This window comes from Temnothorax americanus, unplaced genomic scaffold (genome assembly GCF_048541705.1).
Source record: "Temnothorax americanus isolate GAGA-0224 unplaced genomic scaffold, ASM4854170v1 Scaffold29, whole genome shotgun sequence".
Lineage (NCBI taxonomy): Eukaryota > Metazoa > Arthropoda > Insecta > Hymenoptera > Formicidae > Temnothorax > Temnothorax americanus.
The window spans coordinates 2,255,515-2,275,547 of NW_027509432.1; the positions used below are offsets into that span (position 1 = coordinate 2,255,515).

Below are 20,033 nucleotides of genomic sequence, written 5' to 3' on the forward strand. Positions count from 1 at the left end.
TGCGGCTCTCAGACGTAAATTATCCTCCAGAGCGAACAAAGCATCTCCTGGTATTACGATGGCAAATGCAAGTGACCACGACGACAGTGCAGAGTTTTACGCTCGGCAAAAGCTGGACAGCGCGGATAAATTATATGCCGCGACATATTTGAACGAGACTGATGAGACAAGAGCGAACGCCCTCGCGGAAATTAAACGCTGGATCAAGGAGAAGAACGACTTTTATGCACGTAACGGTAAAACGGACAACGATCCCACGTAAAATATCGCGTTGAAATTCAATTATATTTCATTAATTCTGAAGATAAAAAGAAGTCACCTTCAATCCGCGGAAATGTGACGTGACATCTGATATATATTTACTTAAAAAGAAATTAAAAATGATGTAACAAGTGGCGTTTTTGTTAGCGAAAAGAGAAGTGAGAGTACATGTAAAATATTAAAACCGCACGGACTTATTGGCCAACCTAATAGTTACTGAATAGAAGTAAATAGAAATTTTTTATAATAAAGTTTGTTATAGCGATTATTGTATTTTGCTATTTTTTAATCAAGATGTTTTTTACTTATATATCGATCGTTTATATCTTTAATCAGTCAAAGGAGCAAGAAAGAATATCTACATTTAGAACACAGAAATGTGCATAATATATCTAATATTGTATTTTGGTACGCAAGCAAAATATAATTAGATTCAGTTTTATGTTTCAAGGAAAATAAAATTATTTCTCTCTTTCTTCCATCGCGCACGGATGTGCGATCGAGCGGATGTATGGAATTAAGCTTCTAATTAAAATTCGTTGTATTCCAAAATTAGAAAAATAAGAAAAGAAAGTCGTATTACTCGTTTTGCAACTAGAACTTATTTTTATTTACGTCATTTTAACTCTTTAACTAGAAATTAGATATACTAATTTTAACTTATTAATCTTATATCCTTAGTTTTTGTAAGTATAACAATATAATTATAATTTTTTAATATAAGTTTATCTTACATGAATTCTATCCATATTTTTTAGAAGATCTAATGCGTGTTACATTGCAATGGATTTAGAAATTACAATTTTTTACAGTTATTTAGATAGTTAAATCGTATCGATTTAATTACGAGGAGAATGGGGCCATTGTTCCAACAATAAACTGTATTTCAAGTCCGACAATGATCAGCGTGCAGTTTAATAAGATGGAATATACATATATATATATATATATATATATATATATATATATGCATATATGTGTTATATATGCACGGAATTTATATTAAGTTACTAAAGATCTCTCTAAGCTCGGACCGAAAATGGCATTTATTCTAATTTCACTGTATATCATAAAACGGCCTTATTTTTTTTATTTAGAAATTAAAGTATTTTCGCGCCGTTCGGGAATAAGTAGAAATAAGTATTTATCAAGTGTCTATCAAAGTCATCAAACCGAATTATGGTCGGCTGCAAATGGCGCAATCTCTGATTGTCGCAGTCGACTCAATAATTTTAAAGTTCACGTACTCTGCATACAGCGCAAAGTAGTTCCGTGTTTTATGTCGTGTTACATAATTACACATTACATTAAACATTGTTGCATTTGCTTTTTGTCTTATCTTACGTGTAACAGTGCATCTACGTAATTTGTAGATACTGGTCCCTCCTCGGTGGCCGAGGCTTCGCGAACATCAACGTTTACTAACATCGCGAGGGCGAGCACTTGCAGCGATGACGCTGTGCCTCATGTTCCACAAGAGCTGACTGAAGAGGATAAAAGATATGCAGCTGCAAATTTGAACGAGACCGACGAAACGAGAGAGAACGCTGTCGCGGAGATCAAACGCTGGATCGAGGACGAACTGCGCATACAAATCGGTAAAAATGCCATCAGCGATCCTACGGGCGTGTTGAAATTCAATTACGGCTCGTTAGTTCGGCAGTACAATTTATTCATCTTTAATTAACGTTGACATGACATTACGCCGATTCACGTCAGATGTTTAGCTCTCTGAATTCATTCTTGATCGTATAAAAAAAAAAAGAAAAAAAAAAAAAAAAAAAAACTGTGCACAGTAAAGACTGTGCAGCAAACAACAACGTAGAACTACGTCAACTATCACTATTTCATGTTAAAGTATTCAGCGAAAGAAAGTAGACGTAGGGCTACGTCAACTGTCACTATTATTCAACGAAAGAAAGCTCTACGTCTACTTTCCTTCGCTGAATACTTTAACATAAAATAGTGATAGTTAACGTAGTTCTACGTTGTTGTTTGCGGCACAGTTGTTGCTGTGCCCGTTTTTTTAAAAATTTAAAAAAAAAAAAAAAAAAAAACAAAAAAAAAAAAAACAAGTTTCTTATATTAAATCAAAAAATATTTTCCTAGAAAATAAAGTTTGCATTTATTAATTGCATGTTTTCGAAGCATGTTTACGAGGTTATGATTCTATAAATTTTATGAAGTTTCGACATTTCTAACAGAAAGAAGATACTTAAATGAGGTCTCCGATTCATTAAAATTTTAATATACTATATTATATCAATCCCACTTATTCATAGTAAATCAACTCATTACCGTACGTAGTAGTTAATGGGAAATCATAAATTAAAAACAATGTGTAAAATTCCAAGTAACAACCCGTCAAAATGAAGAAATAATAAGCTAATTCTTAATTTTTTCTTAAAAAAAAAATGTGTCCTGAAAATATATAAAAAAATTCGTAAAATTCAGGAATCAATTTAAAGAAAATCGGATTTAAAAATTAAATCAATTGTCGCTCTCCCCGAAAAATTATAAAATTACTGAATGAGTACAGTTTGCAGTCAGAACCGATTTTCTTGAAATCTGTGCTTAAATTTTTTAAAGAAAACAAAGCTTAATCTTTAAAAAAAATTAAACCCATTGTCGCTATCATCGCCAAATTAGAAAAAATATGGAACCGGATTCAAGAAAATCGGTCCATTAATCCATTAATGCATTCTTCTAGATTATTCTCAGCGGGTGGAATACATACACACACACCAACATTTTTTTTAATTTTGATTTTTCAACGATTTAGAACATCTGAACACATTGGCATATCAAGAAAATCGGTTATAAAAAACCATCAAAATAAATTGCAGGAACATTTAGCTCACATCGAGAGCTTTTAAAAACACTACAATAAAGTATATACCTTTTTAATACTTTTCGAGAAATATTAGTGTTGCATGTTTTCGTTGCAAGAAAACGTTGCAGTCGTGCACCCGAAGTTACCCCACTCCCTCGGGAAGAACGTAGTTCTACATCAAAATAATGTAACAAATTGTGTCTGACTTATAATGAAGAGAAAATCGAAAATAATCTGAAAGTTTCGATAAATAATAATAAATGATGAAAAATAATAACTCGTTAAAAAACCTACATGAAAAAGTTCGTTATCGCACTATTGCATTTTGCCATTTTGTAAACCAAAATGTTTTTCAACACTTTATTTAAATCTTCTATTAATTAAATCTCCATCTTATCCCGTGGCATTTATAAAATATAATTAATAATACCTGATTTAGCACTGTTTCACTTATAGCCTTTTAGTTAAAGGGACTCTTTAATGTGTACACAGATGACTTTCTTATCCTGCGATTTTTGAGAGTGTGCAAGTTTAATCTTGAGAAAACTAAGATCAGGATACGAAACTATTATAAGCAACGAATCAATTTACCAGAATGGTACAGGAATAGAGATCCGTTTCAACCGGAACTGCAGGAAATAATTGATATGGGGTAACGAAACATTATTTCGGAGTATATATTCATAGAATTTTGTGTTTTTCTTAAATCTGCTTTGTCTATTTCGGACAAATAGCAGAACAATTCACAAATGGCAACTTCAATTTTAATAACAACTTGTGTAAAATTAAAGATAAATTTTTGGCCATTTATCTTTGTCTATATTATGTTATAAAAAGAACAATTTATAAAAAAAAATTGGAAATACTAGATGCATTATTAAAATTAAAATAAATTTTGATTTTTTTCTCGAAAGATTCTGAAATATTTTATTTATTTTTAGAATATGTTTGCCCCTGCGGAAGCCAGATAGTCAAAGAAGATTGGTAATTATAATGCGCGGCACTCTGCATGATCCGAGTAGACACCAAATGTCGGACATAACTAAGGTAAAATATTGAAATAATATAATGCTCGAACAATTTATGGCCAATTGTCGTCGCGATAAAGTATTTCTAATTATCAATCATTATTTCTTCATGGGCGATCTTTTTAGATGTCTATGATAGCGATAGAAGTGGCAATGAAATATTATCCCGCAGCATCGGTGTACGGTTGCGCATTGTTAATAGACGTGGCCAATCCAACCATGCGCCACATTTTTCAATTCCGACCCTATATATTAATGAATATAGTCCACACGTGGCAAAGCTGCTATCCTATGAGATACCAGAAGATTAAAATATTCAACGCCCCGACATTTTTTGATGTTATTGCGAATATTCTCAAATCCTTCATGACTGAAAAAATAAACAACAGATTTCAAATTTATTCACATACGCTTGACTGTTTCGAAGATATTCCCGCTGAGATTTTGCCCGTCGAATATGGCGGCACTGGTGATACAATGCAGGAATTAACAGGTAATTATAATAAATTAAAGGAAATAAATGTGGCGCGTTTAGTGGACGATAATAAATGTTATGAAACAAGTAATGCCGAGAAGAAGAGATAATATTTTTATAACTCAGTTAAGTCGAGCAATCGCGCGCGCGTAAATAATAATCTTTAAATGCCAAGAGTTCATCGTAATCTAAAATATATATATATATATATATATATATATATATATATATATATGAAGCACTTGTCCAGATTCGCATAATCATTAAATTCCATGTATGTAATATAACATTTATTTTTACAGAATTTTGGAAGAAATGTATTGAAGAAAATTGCAGCTGGCTTAAGCATGATGATGAGAATGGCAGAATCGAATAACATTTCGGAGCAGTAGCTTTAAAATCGACAGGAAATGTTTGTTCTTACCGCATAATCAGGTGCATTTATTATCGCATCGGAATATACATTAACATTGTGATTATTAATGTCGATAAATCATAAAAATAACACAGAGGTCTGTCAATTTTATTTATCATAAGTTGCATATTAAAATACGCCTTCAGAAATACATGTTCCGCATTTACTATTGTTACGATAGCTAAATCAGTGCGACGGTATCAGCTATTAATAAAGATAAGACGCTACTCATTGCAGGAACAGGTTTATCTTTTTATGCGATATGTATCAAAAAGTATTGTGTGTGCATTTTTTTCACTAGAGAAGATCAAGGATTTTTTCGAAATGGCAATAATGCCAGAAAATGTTTGATTTCGTAGCACATTTCGTTTTTTTTTTTTATCGAATAAATGTGATTTACCAAGCCATGTGTCATTTTACTTTTTATATACCGAAGAAAGTAAATTCTCTTCTCTTTCTCTTTCGTTATGTAAACGATTCCTTGCCGGGAGCATAATACAAAATAGCAGAGCAAGTATGTGCATTCCATTTAAAGGATTAAAAGCGTATACTATATTATATAAGTTGATTTGACTGATCTTCCCGCGCGGTAAAGTCGCCGCGGATACCGGCGTTTTACGAAATATCTCGTATTTACTATTTTGACAAGTGGATATTCTGACAGAAAAAAAAACGAAACAAGCGTGCGGAGCATTTCCGCGTCACGAGCTCTGTTCCCGTCGCCTTTCGATCTCTCAGAGAGAATTTTTTCGTTACGATCCACGAATGAGGGAATAATCGTTGTTTTCGAGAATTAAAGAAGAGAAGTTGCACGGGTCGACGCGGGTTCGAGGATTAAACGGCCAACGAGATCGGCCAACGACGAAATGTAATCACATTTCATTGTCAGCGTGACGCTGCGAGCCGGGCTTCGCCTATCATTAGCTTACATAACGACAGATTAAAGGCGCAATTTCATGGACGTTATATATAGAAACCAGCGCCCAATTGAGATTACGTAACTTTTTCGAAATTCGGCTTATCTCTCCCTCCATTAGCAAGTGGCAAATTGTCACGTGACCGCGTAATGAAATTGCAACTTGACTTGCACACGTAGTGTTTCTTCGCGCTTCGCGGTGGACGAGGCGTTCACCAGCATAGAGAGTCACAATTTATATTAAAAAAAAAAAAAAAACTATTGTTGCGACGGTGAGCAGTTGCAGCGACAGAGTCATGAATCACGCTTGGAAAAAGCTGTCCAACGACGACAAGTTATATGCAGCGACACAGTTGAACGAGACCGACAAAAACAGAGAGAACTCCATCGCGGAGATCAGACGCTGGATCGAGGAGAACGATGACTTACGCGGACAACTCGGTAAAAAACAGCAGTCCATGTGACGTACGCGTTGAAATATCGCTAGTTGAAATTCAATTATAGTTTATTAATTCCGCAGCAATAAAGCAAAATCCGCGTCGATGTAATATTACATCCGACATTTATTCATTTTAATCGCATAATAGAAAGAAAATAAAAAAATAATATAACATGTGGCGTTTGACTTTGTTAGCGAAATGAGAAGAGAGAGAAAGAGTGATATGAAAGTGTCAATAAATAATAATAAATAATGATAGAAATTTTTTATCATAAAGTCCATTCTCGCAATATTGCGTTTAGCTATTTTTTAAATCAAGCAGTTTTTTTTATCAGCGATCGTTTATATCTTTGTTTATATCTTCAATTATAGTCAAATAAACAAAAAAGGATATCTATACATATATATATTATACATTTAGAACAGAAATGTGCGTAAAATTATGAATGTGTGGAATATTTATTCAAGCAGAATATAATTAGATTCAATTTTATGATTCAATTCTCTTCAAGTGTTTACGACAGTATTATGTATATAATTGATTTTTTGCCAAACAGCAAGTTAAGCGCTGAATACTGCACTTTTTGCGATCTGTATCATCCTAGCTGGAAGATTTCTTCCTCTTTTTGTTATAATTTCTATAAGTACTGCTTTCTAATTGCGAAACACGATAGAATGACGTGGTGCAAAGCAGATAGATCTATCCATTTAGTGGTTTATTGTTAAATCGTGAAACGGGTAGGTCTACCTATAGGTACTAAACGATCGGCAAAGTGTTAAGATGCATATAAATACTGATCAAAAGCGATATCTTAAATTCAAAGCACAAGTTATTTTTTTATAAGCATTTAATGATGCGTGCACGCGCGTATGCGTGTGTGTCTGCTTATGAATATAACTAAAATTTTATTCCAACTAAAAGGGCAAAAAGTATCAAATAATTTTCCTTTATGGACAATAACATAATAAAATAGATTTGTTAATATTTTCTAATAAAGGAATATTATAAATTTGTTTCTAAAAACATGCTACTCGAATCTATTTTGCACGCGTTTATCATACCCAATTTATAATATCTAATGATATTATCAGCATTGGTTTGACTGTAACATTTTAGTTGAAAGGAATCTTTAATCTGTACACAGATGACTTCGAAATCCTGCGATTTTTGAGGGTTTGCAAATTTAATCTTGAGAAAACCAAGATCAGGATTCGAAATCATTCCAAACAACGATCCGACGTACCAGAATGGTACATAAATAAGGATCCATTTCTTCCAGAACTGCAAGAGCTGCTTGATATGGGGTAACGATCACTATATCGGAGTATGTAAGAGTTTATTGGAGTTCGTGGTTTCGTGAGATTTTGCAGTGAACCTTTTACGTAACCTAGATCGACACACGATAAAACGTTTTATTTTATATAATTAAAAAAAATTCTCTCTTCTGCTCCACTATTATTATCTTACACACAACGCATTGCGGATTATCCGATTATAGTAGAATAAAATTTCATAAATTTTCGATAAATCTGAAATGCTTTATTTACGTTTAGTTTTTGTTTGCCTCTGCGGAATCCGGATGATCAAGGAAGATTAGTTATGTTTGTGCGCATCATTTATGACCCGAGGAGACATAAAATATCAAACCTGGCTAAGGTCAATATAAAACTATACTCGAACGATTTATATCGGATGTCGTCACCGTGACATATTTTCAATTCGTATATTGTTTCTCGACGAACAATCTTTTTAGATCTATTTGATGGCACTGGAAACGGCGTTGAAATATTATCCCGCGGCATCCATATATGGCTACACATTGTTCGTAGATTTTGCCGATACAACTGTACGTCACATTGCTCAATACCGACCCTACATTTTAAAGAATTCGGTTCGTTTATGGCAGTACTATCCCATGAGCGTCAAATTAATGAACATGTTTAACGCCCCGTTAATCTACGATATTACTGCGGCGATTTTAAAATCTTTCATGACTGAGAAGTTAAAGAACAGATTCAATGTTTACTCAGACAGTACGAAGCATAACTGTTTGAAGGATATTCCAGCCAACATCTTGCCCGTCGAATATGGCGGCACTGATGGTACAATCCAAGAATTAACAGGTAATTGCGATAAATTAGAATGTAATAAATACAACGCGTTTAGTGAAAGAACGTTTCTTATTGAACTAATATGTGTTGAAGAGAAAATGAACTTCTCTCATATAAGATTGCAGTAATTCCGAGCAGTCGTACGTTAACTAAAAGTTTGTCAATAGTTCATATAGTCAATTGTTCATATGTGTATAAATTGACGTCAACATTATATAATTCAATATATGTAAAGTAAATACTTATTTTTGCAGAATACTGGAAGAAACTGATCGAAGAGAATCGCGACTCGCTTTTGAACGAGAACGACTTGCGAATGAGGAAAATGACGAAATCAAACTCTAGAATCAACAAAAAGTACTAGCTTTTTTAACACATGTATAGATGTACTTATTATCGTTATATAGCTCGTAAGTTTTGTCCGTTTTGTGTTTTGAGATATAAATAATTATCTTCCTTTTTCTTTTTCTGCGCAAATAGACTTATCGGTAATATGAAATTTTTAAGAGTTTTACAAGTGGACTTTAAAGGCGGTTACGGGGATCTTTAAAGGCTCAGCAACGCTAGAGGACGTTTGCTTTTATAGCGAGCTTGATTTTCTTTTACCAAATATATGCCGCGCTTTGTTGTGTCCTTTACGGGTGTGTTGTAGGGAAAATAAATTTTTTCAGTCTTTCTTTCATTGTGCAGAGTATAATGTATGCAAATGTATAAAATTAAGCTTTTAGTTCAATTTCTTTGCATTCTTAAATTAGAAGAATAAGAAGATAAATTCGCTCTACTCGCTTTGCAACTTAGAACTCATTTTCCTTACATTGTTTTACATTTATTTTTTTAACTGTAAACATTATATATATATATATATACATATATATACTTTATAAGTAACAATGTAATTATAATTTCTAAATATAAGTTTATTTTATACGCACATTCTGTTTATGTATTATATAAACGATCAAATGCATGTTACATTGAGATATATTTAGAAATTAAAGTGTCTTCGCGTCGCTCAAGAATGAGTACGAAATATCCATCAAGGTCGTTTAATGTTTAATCGAATCATAGTTATCATATATAGTAAGACTGCGTGCTCGGCGCTATTTCTGAGTACCAAGTTCGATCATTTCAAAGATGTACATTGCATATGTTGTATCGCGTTATTTGTCATGTTACATAACACTAAACATGATTGCATTTATCTTATCTCACGCGTGATAGTGTATCTACGTGATTTGCAGTCATGAGTCTCTCCTTGGAAGTAGAGATTCCAGATTCCCAGTAAGCGCCGAGTAAGATCATCCTATTAGGGAATTTTAATTAATAAAAATCCGATATACTTTCTAGTCTCTCCCTGGAGACCGGGGGACCTCCGAATTCACCAGAGTGACTATCGTCACGATAGCAAAGTCACTGTATGACGGTACTTTGAAGCTAAGACACTACTCGATGCAGAAACAGGTTTATCTCTTTATGCAACACGCATTAAAGTATCGCGTACGAATTTTCTTTTATCATAAAAGATCTATCAGCGATTTTGCCAAAAGCTCAATAATGCCAGGAAGTATTTAATTTTGTATAAAATAAATCGTTTAGTTTTATTTTAACCGAATAGTAAAGTATTTTACCTTGTTAAATGTTAAAGGAAGAAATTTAAACCAATACCTTGAGTTAGATAACATTTTGTTATTTTTATAAACTACCATGTGCGCCAAATTTATTATTTTAAAATAAAATAAAATTATTTTAACTTCATTGGTTTAGTCAAATTAACATTGTTTTAGTTAAATTAACTACATACTGAGTAGGAGCAGTGGCGACCTATGAAATGGTTAAAAATTACTCAAAATTGAATTTAATTTGACCCTATAAATTTAACAGTAGATCATACAGTGGATCATACTTTATTTTGCCTTTTACCGACGAAAATAAATCGTTCTCCTTCTCTTTCGTTACGCAAGCGATCCTTGCTCTTAGCGTGATGCAGAAGAGCGGATGTGTTCAAAAGTTTAATTCATAAAAATTTTCTATATTCTTAAATTATGTGAATAAGAAGAGAAGCTCGTTCCACTCGCTTGCAACTTACAAATTATTTTTTAAAATTGCCTTATTGTTTTAACTATAAACATCAGGTTTCTTAATTTATTTATTTTATATGTGCAACTCTCTCTCTCTCTCTCTCTCTCTCTCTCTCTCTCTCTCTCTCTCTCTCTCTCTCTCTCTCTCTCTCTCTCTCTCTCTCTCTCTCTCTCTCTCTCTCTCTCTCTCTCTCTCTCTCTCTCTCTCTCTCTCTCTCTCTCTAGAAAGCAATGATATAACTGTAATCTTTTAATATAATTTCAGCACATATGCATTTTACTTAACAGATTAAAAGCGTAATGTAAAAAATGTAGAATTTTATAATACATTTCTTCGCGACTTATTCTCTCGAGGATAAGTATCAAGTATCCATTAGAATCAATCATCACCGCGTCTCTACTTTGTAGATGGCGCGATTGCGTTGATTCATAACTAAAATGATTCATTTCATAACATCTAAATCCTGAAACAGCACGCGATGTTCACCGTGTAATTTGCTGATCATGTTTATTGTTGATCGTGCGCGGGGCAGAGTATCTCTGCGGCACGCAGACGTAAATTATCTTTTAGAGCGAACACAGCATCTCGTGGTATTACGATGGCAAATGCAAGTGACCACGACGACAGTGTAGAGTGTTACGCTCGGCAAAAGCTGGCCAGCGCGGACAAGTTATATGCAGCGACATATTTGAACGAGACTGATGAGACTAGAGCGAACGCCCTCGCGGAAATTAAACGCTGGATCAAGGAGAAGGAAGACTTACATGCACAAAACGGTAAAACGGACAACGATCCCACGTGAAATATCGCGTTGGAACTCAATTATAGTTCATTAATTCCGAAGAAGTCACCTTCAATCCGCGGAAATGTGACGTGCCATTTAATATATATTCACTTAAAAAAATTTGAAAAATGATGTAACAAGTGGCGTTTTTGTTAGCGAAAAGAGAAGTGAGAGTAAACGTGTCAATAAATAATAGTAAATAGTTACTGAATAGAAATTTTTTATAATAAAGTTCGTTTTCGCAATTATTGTATTTTGCTATTTTTTAATCAAGATGTTTTTCACTTATATAGCGATCGTTTATATCTTCAATTAGTCAAAGGAGCAAGAAAGAATATCTACATTTAGAAGAAAAATGTGCATAATATAATAATTTTGGTGCGCAAGTTTTCGAATGTGCGGAATATTTGCGCAAGCAAAATGTACTTAATTAGATTCAGTTTTATGTTTTGGGGTAAACTAAATTATTTTTCTTTTTCTTCCATTGCGGAAAGAGATACTTGAGAGCATAATGTACAAGAGCGGATGTATGAAATTAAGCGTTTAATTAAAATGCTTTTCTAAATTAAAAGAATAAAAAAAGAAATTCATTTTACTCGCTTTGTAACTTAGAAATCATTTTTGTTTACACCATTTTCACTCTTTAACTAGAAATTAGACTTATATTTTAACTTATTAATTTTATATGCTTAATTTTTATAAGTAATAGTATAACTATAGGTTTTTAATATAAGTTTGTTTTATATGCATTCTATTTTTAGAAGATCTAATGCCTGTTACATTGTAATGAATTTAGAAATTAAAGTTTTTTCGCGCCGCTCGGGAATAAGTAGAGATTATCTATCAAGTGTCTATTAAGGTCATCAAACCGAATCATAGTCGGCTGCAGATGGCGCAATTTCTGATTGTCGCAGTTGATTCAATAATTTCCAAGCTCTCTGCATACAGCGCAGAGTTGATCCGTGTTATTTGTCGTGAATGTCGTGATACATAATTACACATTACATTAAACAATGTTGCATTTGCCATTTGTCTTATCTTACGCGTGACAGTGCATCTACGCTATATTTGCAGACACGAGTATCTTCCCGGTGGGCGAGGCTTCGCGATCACCAACGTTCACTAACGTCGCGATGGCGAGCACTTGCAGCGACAGTGCTCCACAAGAGCTGACTGGAGAGGATAAAAGATATGCAGCGGCATATTTGAACGAGACCGACGAGGCGAGAGAGAACGTTGTCGCAGAAGTCAGACGCTGGATCGAAGACGAACTGCGCATACGAATCGGTAAATATAACAGCGGTTCTACGGGCGTGTTGATATTCAATTACGGCTTGCTACTTCGGCAGTATAACGCATTCATCTTCAATTGACGTTGACATGACATTACGCCGGACTTTCACGTCAGACACGTACATTGTTGAATTCATTCTTGATCGTGTAACAAAAAAAGAAAACGAAAAATAACGTAACAAATTGTGTCTGACTTATAAAAAAGAGAAAATCGAAAATGATATGAAAGTGTTTCGGCAAATAATAATAAATAATGAAAAATATAGTAACTCGATAAAAGACCTAACATAACATAGTATCAAAATGTTTCTCAAAACTTTATTTAAATCTTCTATTAAACAAAAATCCCTTTACCCCAACACGCATTTATAAAATACTAGCTGGTTACCCGGGGCTTTGCCCGTGCATCTTTTTTTTAAACAACTTTATTTGTGCACTCTCAGAAAAGAATTCTAGATACAATACTATTAGGATCGAAATAGGGCCAATCATATTTTAATCTTAAATAGAGGAATTTTTAAATCTAAAATAAAATAATCTTTATACTATCCCTCTAATTTTCTCAGAATTAATCTAGATTTAAGAATTCCTTTATTTTTAAGATTAAAAATATTCTTCTTTCAATACTAAATATGATTTGCTCTATTTCGATCCTAATAGTGTTGTATCAAAAATTTTTTTCTGAGAGTGTGTTATTACAATTTAAATCCCCATTTTTTATTGTAATTTTTTTTAGCTTTCTTTGTGAGCTTTTTAAATTTTTTAAAATTAGTTTGTAGCACAATGGCACATAGCTTATGTCGCACAGGAAGATATAAGCTATCCATCAGTGTAATTTTTGAAATTGTTTCAATAGTTTCTAAGATGACCCTGAACAATAAAACAAACAAACTTTTCCCCTTTATATAATAGTAAAGATAATTTATAATTCCTGATTTAGTACTGCTTCAATTATAGCCTTTTAGTTAAAGGGACTCTTTAATGTGTACACAGATGACTTTCTTATCCTGCGATTTTCGAGAGTATGCAAGTTCAATCTTGAGAAAACTAAGATTAGGATACGAAACTATTATAAGCAACAATCCGACTTACCAGAATGGTACATGAATAAAGATCCATTTCGACCAGAACTGCAGGAACTGCTTAATTTGGGGTAACAAATAGTATTTTGGATAATTAATCTAATTTTGTTTTTCATTATAACTTAATCTGCTTTATCTATTTCGGATACATAACAGAACCTTTCACTAATATTGCAGCTTTAATTTTAAAAATAACATCTTGCATAAAATTAAAGATGAATTATTGGTAATTTTTTTTGTTACTATTATATTCTAAATTATTAAAATACTAAATGCATTATTTAAATTAAAAAGCATTTTGATTTTTTCGAAAGATACACTGAAATTATTTATTTACGTTTAGAATAGTCTTGCCTTTGCGAAAGCCAGATAGTCAAGGAAGATTAGTTATTATTCTACGCGGTACTCGGCATGATCCGATAAAACACAAAATATCAGATATAGCTAAGGTAAAAATTAAAGTAATATGGTGCTCGAATGATTTATGGCCAACGTTGTCATATCACACTGAAGTATTTTTCATTGTTATTCATTATTTTCCGACGGACGATTTTTTTTTAGATTGGTATGATGGTGACGGAAGTAGCAATGAAATATTATCCCGCAGCATCTGTGTACGGTTGCGCATCGTTTATAGACGTGGTCAATCCAACTGTGCGCCATATTCTTCAATTGCGACCCTATATATTAATGAATTTGATCCACACGTGGCAAAGCTGCTATCCTATGAGATACCAAACGATTAACTTATTTAACGCCCCGGCATTTTTCGATGTTATTGTGGGGATTCTCAAATCATTCATGACTGAGAAGATAAAGAATAGATTTAATGTCTATTCACATACGCCCGACCGTTTCAAAGATATTCCCGCTGAGATTTTGCCTGTCGAATATGGCGGCAATGATGGTACAATCCAGGAATTAACAGGTAATTTTGATAAATTAAAACGCGGAATAAATTTGACGCGCTTAGTGCACGATAAAGGATGATATTAAGAAACTATTGCCGAGAAAAAGGGATTAACTTCTCTCAGTTAGGACGAGCAATCGTGAAGGCGATAATCACTGAATGCTAAGAGTTTTTCAGATTCTAAAATATATATGAAGCCCTTGTCTAGCCAGATTTGCATAAACATTTAATTGAATATGTGTAATATAAACATTTTCTTTTGCAGAATATTGGAAGAAATTAATTGAAGAAAATAGCGGCTGGCTTACGCATAATGATGAGAATGATAGAATCGAATAACATTTCGGAGCAGTAGCTTCAACATCGGTAGAAAATATTTGTTCTTTGTGCACACTTCAATGCATTTGTTACCGAACTAATTATACATCGTGATTGTTGATGCTGATTTATTGCTAATATGATACTAGAAATTATATGAATTTTAAAGCGCATGCCATGTCAATTTTCTTTATCATTAGTTGCTCGTTAAATTGCAGGTCAAAATGCGCTTTCTTAATTTGCAATCACATGTCCCGCGTTTACTATCGTCACGATAGTAACGTCACTGAAACGACGGCATCAGTTATTAATAAAGATAAAATGTTACTCGTTGCAGAAACGAGTTTATTTTTTTTATGCGACAAGCATTAAAGTATCGCGTGCGATTTCTTTATCAGGAAATATTTACCGGCGACTTTTACAAAGGTTTAATAATAGTAGAATATGTACGGTATAATCTTGTAACACATTTGGTTTTATTTTCCCAAATAAAGGTGGTTTATCAGGCTGTACGTGATTTTTCCCTTCACCGCAGAAATTAAATCATTTTTCTTTTCTTTCGCTACGCAAAAGATTCTTGCCGGAAGCGTAATACAGAAGAGTGGATGTAAGATTTATATACAAATTTTCTATACTATATTCTTAAGTTATGTGTGAATAAGAAGAGGAACTTGTTTTACACTCGCTTGTAACTTAAATATTATTTTATTTAAATCATTTTATTGTTTTTTAACTATATACATCAGTTATCTTAATTTACTGATTTGATACGTGCAGCTTGAAAGCAATTATGTAACTAGAACCTTTTAATATAATTTCAGCTCATACGCATTCCATTTAATAGATTAAAAGTATACTATGATGTAAGGAATTTAAAAATTAATGTGTCTTCGTGTGTCTCATTGACAAGTGCCAAGTATCCATCACGTTTATCGAACAATGTCTCTACTTCGTAGATGGCGCGATTTCTAGCTACTGAGTCATCACTGAAATTATCAAGAGTCCACCAAAGCGCACACGTTGTTCATCGTACTATCTGCTACTTCTGTGTTTATCGTTGGTCGTGCGCGTAGAGCCGCAACGGGCACGGATCAGTTCGGACGTGTTTTGTCCGTAAGGAAAATTTTTTTTTTAAACTATTGCGACTGTTTACTGTCTGCATTGTGTTTTTATTATATCGCATTTTTATTACGACGCCATTACGGCTATTGACGACAAGTGGTTTTTAAGACACGCCTTACGGCTATTTTACGACAAGTGGTACGCCTTGCCTATATATAGAGCAGTATTGCTGACAGGTTATATTGATATAAAAGAAGAAGAAGAAGTTGGTCGTGCGCGTGTCAGAGCTATAATAGGTGCACGTAATATTATCACTGAAGCTGACTTTATTAAAAATCACGTAGATTTCAAAGAGCATGTTCTTGTGCACTGTTAATATAATCGCGTTAATATAATCGCTGTTTATATATATTGCCTGTTGATCGCGCGTCGTTCTTTACAAGTCACTACGTTTACGCGAGCGTTACTTCTGTAGTAACTTACGGTATATCACTCGTTTACGCGGAGTAAATTATCGTAAGTTACTACAAAATCCCGTTTACGCGAAGGAATTATCGTAAGTTACTACAGAAGTAACGCTTGCGCGTAAACGTAGTAAGTGTGCCATTTACTACGTTTACGAGAGCGTTACTTCTGTAGTAACTTACGATAATTCCTTCGCGTAAACGGGATTTTGTAGTAACTTACGATAATTTACTCCGCGTAAACGGGTAAATTATCGTAAGTTAATACAGAAGTAACGCTCGCGTAAACGTAGTATAGCAGTGTCTCTTCGCGGTGACGGAACTCCGCGAGACGTTCACCAGCGTTCACTATATCGTCGTGATGGCGAGCAGTTGCAGCGATAGCGTCATTCATCACGCTTGGAAAAAGCTGTCCAACGACGACAAGTTATATGCAGCAACACAGTTGAACGAGACCGACAAGAATAGAGAGAACTCCATCGCGGAGATCAGACGCTGGATCCAGGAGAACGATGACTTGCGCGGACAATTCGGTAAAAAACAGCAGTCTCATATGTAACGCACGCGTTGAAATATCGCTAGTTGAAATTCAATTATAGCTTATTAATTCCGCAGCGATAAAGCGAGATCGACGTCATTACTACGATGCGCATTATGCATGCAAAGCAATTACATGATCAATTTCCATAACTTATCTGATATTATTTTTAACTGTGCTTACAACTCTTGAATTTTTTAGTCGATATTGCGTCAATCTTTTATTAAATTGCAAATCATTAATTTTTGAATTTTTGACTACTTCTTATGTATGGCACCTTGACTGCTGTACATATATGTAAAGTTAATTAATACTTTGATTATATACTTGATTAATACTTGATTATATAAGAAATGTGAAACTTGCTACATTTGTACAGCTGTTTAAACAGAATTAAGTACACATGAAAAAATATATAACGATATAAATTCAAAAATATGACTAAATTTGAATACGACTAAATTGATTTTAAATAAATTGGAATATAAAAAAATAATAACTAAATTTAATTTCATTAGAGGCAGAAGTTATTAAATGATTAAACAATAATTTTTCTTTGTTTCTTAGAATGTAGCATAATAAAACAGATCTTTAATGTTTTCTGTTAAAAAGATAATACAATTTATTCCTAAAATTACTGCTCTATGTATGTAACTCTAATATTAATGATAATAGATTTAGTACCGTTTTAAGTAACTTTTCATTTAAAAGGAATCTTTAATCTGTACACAGATGACTTCCTTATCCTGCGATTTTTGAGAGTTTGCAAATTTAATCTTGAGAAAACCAAAATCAGGATTCAAAACCATTACCAACAACGATCCGACTTACCAGAATGGTACATGAATAAAGATCCATTTCTTCCAGAACTGCAAGAGCTGCTTGATATGGGGTAACGATCACTATTTCGGAGTATGTAAGAGTTTATTGGAGTTTGTGGTTTCGTGAGATTTTGCAGTGAATCTTTTACGTAACCTAGATCGACATACAATAATGCGTTTTATTTTATATAATTAAAAAAAAATTCTCTTTTCTACTCCACTATTATTATCTTACACACAACGCATTGCGGATTATCCGATTATAGTAGAATAAAATTTCATAAATTTTCAATAAATCTGAAATGCTTTATTTACGTTTAGTTTTTGTTTGCCTCTGCGGAATCCGGATGATCAAGGAAGATTAGTTATTCTTATGCGCATCATATATGACCCGAGAAGACATGAACTATCAAACCTGGCTAAGGTCAATATAAAACTATACTCGAACGATTTATATCGAATGTCGTCACCGTGACATATTTTCAATTCGTATATTGTTTCTCGACGAACAATTTTTTTAGATCTTTTTGATGGCACTGGAAACGGCGGTGAAATATTATCCCGCGGCATCCATATATGGCTACACAATGTTCGTAGATTTGGCCGATACAACTGTACGTCACATTGCTCAATACCGACCCTACATTTTAAAGAATTCGGTTCGTTTATGGCAGAACTATCCCATAAGCGTCAAATTAATGAACATGTTTAACGCCCCGTTAATCTACGATATTACTGCGACGATTTTGAAATCTTTCATGACTGAGAAGTTGAAGAACAGATTCAATGTCCACTCAGACAGTACGGTGCATAACTGTTTGAAGGATATTCCAGCCAACATCTTGCCCGTCGAATATGGCGGCACTGATGGTACAATCAAAGAATTAACAGGTAATTGCGATAAATTAGAATGTAATAAATACAACGCGTTTAGTGAAAAGACGTTTCTTATTAAACTAATATGTGTTGAAGAGAAAATGAACTTCTCTCATCTAAGATTGCAGTATTCCGAGCAGTCGTACGTTAACTAAAAGTTTGCCAATAGTTCATATAGTCAATTGTTCATATGTGTCTAAATTGACGTCAACATTATATATAATTCAATATATGTAAAATAAATACTTATTTTTGCAGAATACTGGAAGAAACTGATCGAGGAGAATCGCGACTCGCTGTTGAATGAGGACGACAAAATCGTTTCAAAACACTACATGCAGAACCGTTTGAAGGATAATCCAGCTAACATCGAATATGACGATACTGATGGTACAATTCAAGTATTAACAGGTAATTGCGGTAAATTAGAATGCAATAATTGTAACGCGTTTAATGAAAAAATGTAACTTATTAAACAAATATGTGTCAAAGAGAAAGTTAATTTCTCACATTGCTTCTAAGATTGCAATAATTCCAACAAGTCATACATTAACTAAAAGTTTGTTAATTGTTTATTTAATTGTAATATGTGTATCTTTCAATATATGTAATGTAAATACTTACTTTTTTATAGAACGCTGGAAGAAGCTGGTCGAAGACGATCACGTCTGTCTTGCGAATGAGGAGAATGAGGAAATCATTACGAAACTCTAGAATCAACAAAAAGTACTTGCTTTTTTAACACATGTATAGATGTACTTATGATCGTTATATAGCTCGTAAGTTTTATCTATTTTGTGTTTTGAGATATAAATAATTATCTTCCTTTTTTTCTGCGTAAATAGACTTATCGGTAATATGAAATTTTTAAGATTTTTATAGGTGGTCTTTTTTTAAAGGCGATTACGGGGATCTTTAAAGGCTTAGCAACGCTAGAGAACGTTTGCTTTTAGCGAGCTTGATTTTCTTTTACCAAATGTATGCCGGGCTTCGTTGTGTTCTTTACGGGTGTGTTGTAGGGAAAATTAATTTTTTCTCTCTTTTTTTCATTGTGCAGAGCATACTCTGAGAGTATAATGTATGCAGATGTATAAAATTAAGCTTTTAGTTCAAATTCTTTGCATTCTTAAATTAGGAGAATAAGAAGATAATTTCGTTCTACTCGCTTTGCAACTTAGAACTTATTTTCCTTAGTAAACATTGGATATATATCCATACTTCATAAGTAACAAATGTAATTATAATTTTTAAGGAAGTATTTTATTTTAATATAAAATAAATTGTTTAGTTTTTCTTTAAACGAATAATAAAGTAGTTTACTTTGACC

The 20,033-nt window shown here is 33.3% G+C and overlaps 4 protein-coding genes across 14 annotated transcripts; all 4 read left to right on the plus strand.

Annotated features, from left to right (window-relative positions):
- LOC143899904 (retinol-binding protein pinta-like) lies at nt 1–5,421 on the plus strand. The gene is made up of 6 exons (XM_077410686.1): nt 1–236; nt 1,635–1,859; nt 3,587–3,746; nt 4,036–4,141; nt 4,249–4,615; nt 4,900–5,421. The coding sequence occupies exons 1-6, from the start codon at nt 59–61 to the stop codon at nt 4,971–4,973; spliced, it is 1,110 nt and encodes a 369-aa protein (XP_077266812.1). The 5' UTR covers nt 1–58; the 3' UTR covers nt 4,974–5,421.
- A 611-nt stretch (nt 5,422–6,032) lies between these two features.
- On the plus strand, nt 6,033–9,265 carry LOC143899909 (retinol-binding protein pinta-like). Its single transcript, XM_077410705.1, has 6 exons — nt 6,033–6,369; nt 7,513–7,672; nt 7,922–8,024; nt 8,122–8,491; nt 8,734–8,889; nt 8,987–9,265. The coding sequence occupies exons 1-5, from the start codon at nt 6,225–6,227 to the stop codon at nt 8,841–8,843; spliced, it is 888 nt and encodes a 295-aa protein (XP_077266831.1). The 5' UTR covers nt 6,033–6,224; the 3' UTR covers nt 8,844–8,889; nt 8,987–9,265.
- A 1,743-nt stretch (nt 9,266–11,008) lies between these two features.
- Nucleotides 11,009–15,433, plus strand: LOC143899905 (retinol-binding protein pinta-like). Of its 3 annotated transcripts, XM_077410689.1 has the most exons (7): nt 11,009–11,334; nt 12,417–12,629; nt 13,629–13,788; nt 14,061–14,166; nt 14,279–14,645; nt 14,893–14,993; nt 15,164–15,433. In XM_077410689.1, the coding sequence occupies exons 1-6, from the start codon at nt 11,157–11,159 to the stop codon at nt 14,964–14,966; spliced, it is 1,098 nt and encodes a 365-aa protein (XP_077266815.1). In that variant the 5' UTR covers nt 11,009–11,156; the 3' UTR covers nt 14,967–14,993; nt 15,164–15,433. The 3 variants fall into 3 exon arrangements, with proteins under 3 accessions (XP_077266815.1, XP_077266813.1, XP_077266816.1); XM_077410687.1 differs by having other exon boundaries at nt 11,010–11,334; nt 14,893–15,433; XM_077410690.1 differs by lacking the exon at nt 11,009–11,334 and adding an exon at nt 12,209–12,316 and having other exon boundaries at nt 14,893–15,433.
- A 484-nt stretch (nt 15,434–15,917) lies between these two features.
- Nucleotides 15,918–20,031, plus strand: LOC143899906 (retinol-binding protein pinta-like). 9 transcript variants are annotated; one of them, XR_013257630.1, is made up of 8 exons: nt 16,062–16,205; nt 16,765–17,004; nt 17,742–17,901; nt 18,152–18,254; nt 18,352–18,721; nt 18,965–19,117; nt 19,341–19,485; nt 19,579–20,031. XR_013257630.1 is itself a non-coding variant. In XM_077410692.1 (7 exons), exons 2-7 carry the CDS (start codon nt 16,833–16,835, stop codon nt 19,418–19,420), a joined length of 1,038 nt encoding a protein of 345 aa, XP_077266818.1. In that variant the 5' UTR covers nt 15,918–16,058; nt 16,765–16,832; the 3' UTR covers nt 19,421–20,031. The 9 variants fall into 9 exon arrangements, 7 of the variants coding, with proteins under 7 accessions (XP_077266818.1, XP_077266823.1, XP_077266817.1 ...); XR_013257631.1 differs by having other exon boundaries at nt 19,606–20,031; XM_077410692.1 differs by lacking the exon at nt 16,062–16,205 and adding an exon at nt 15,918–16,058 and having other exon boundaries at nt 19,341–20,031.
- Nucleotides 20,032–20,033: the final 2 nt, after the last annotated feature.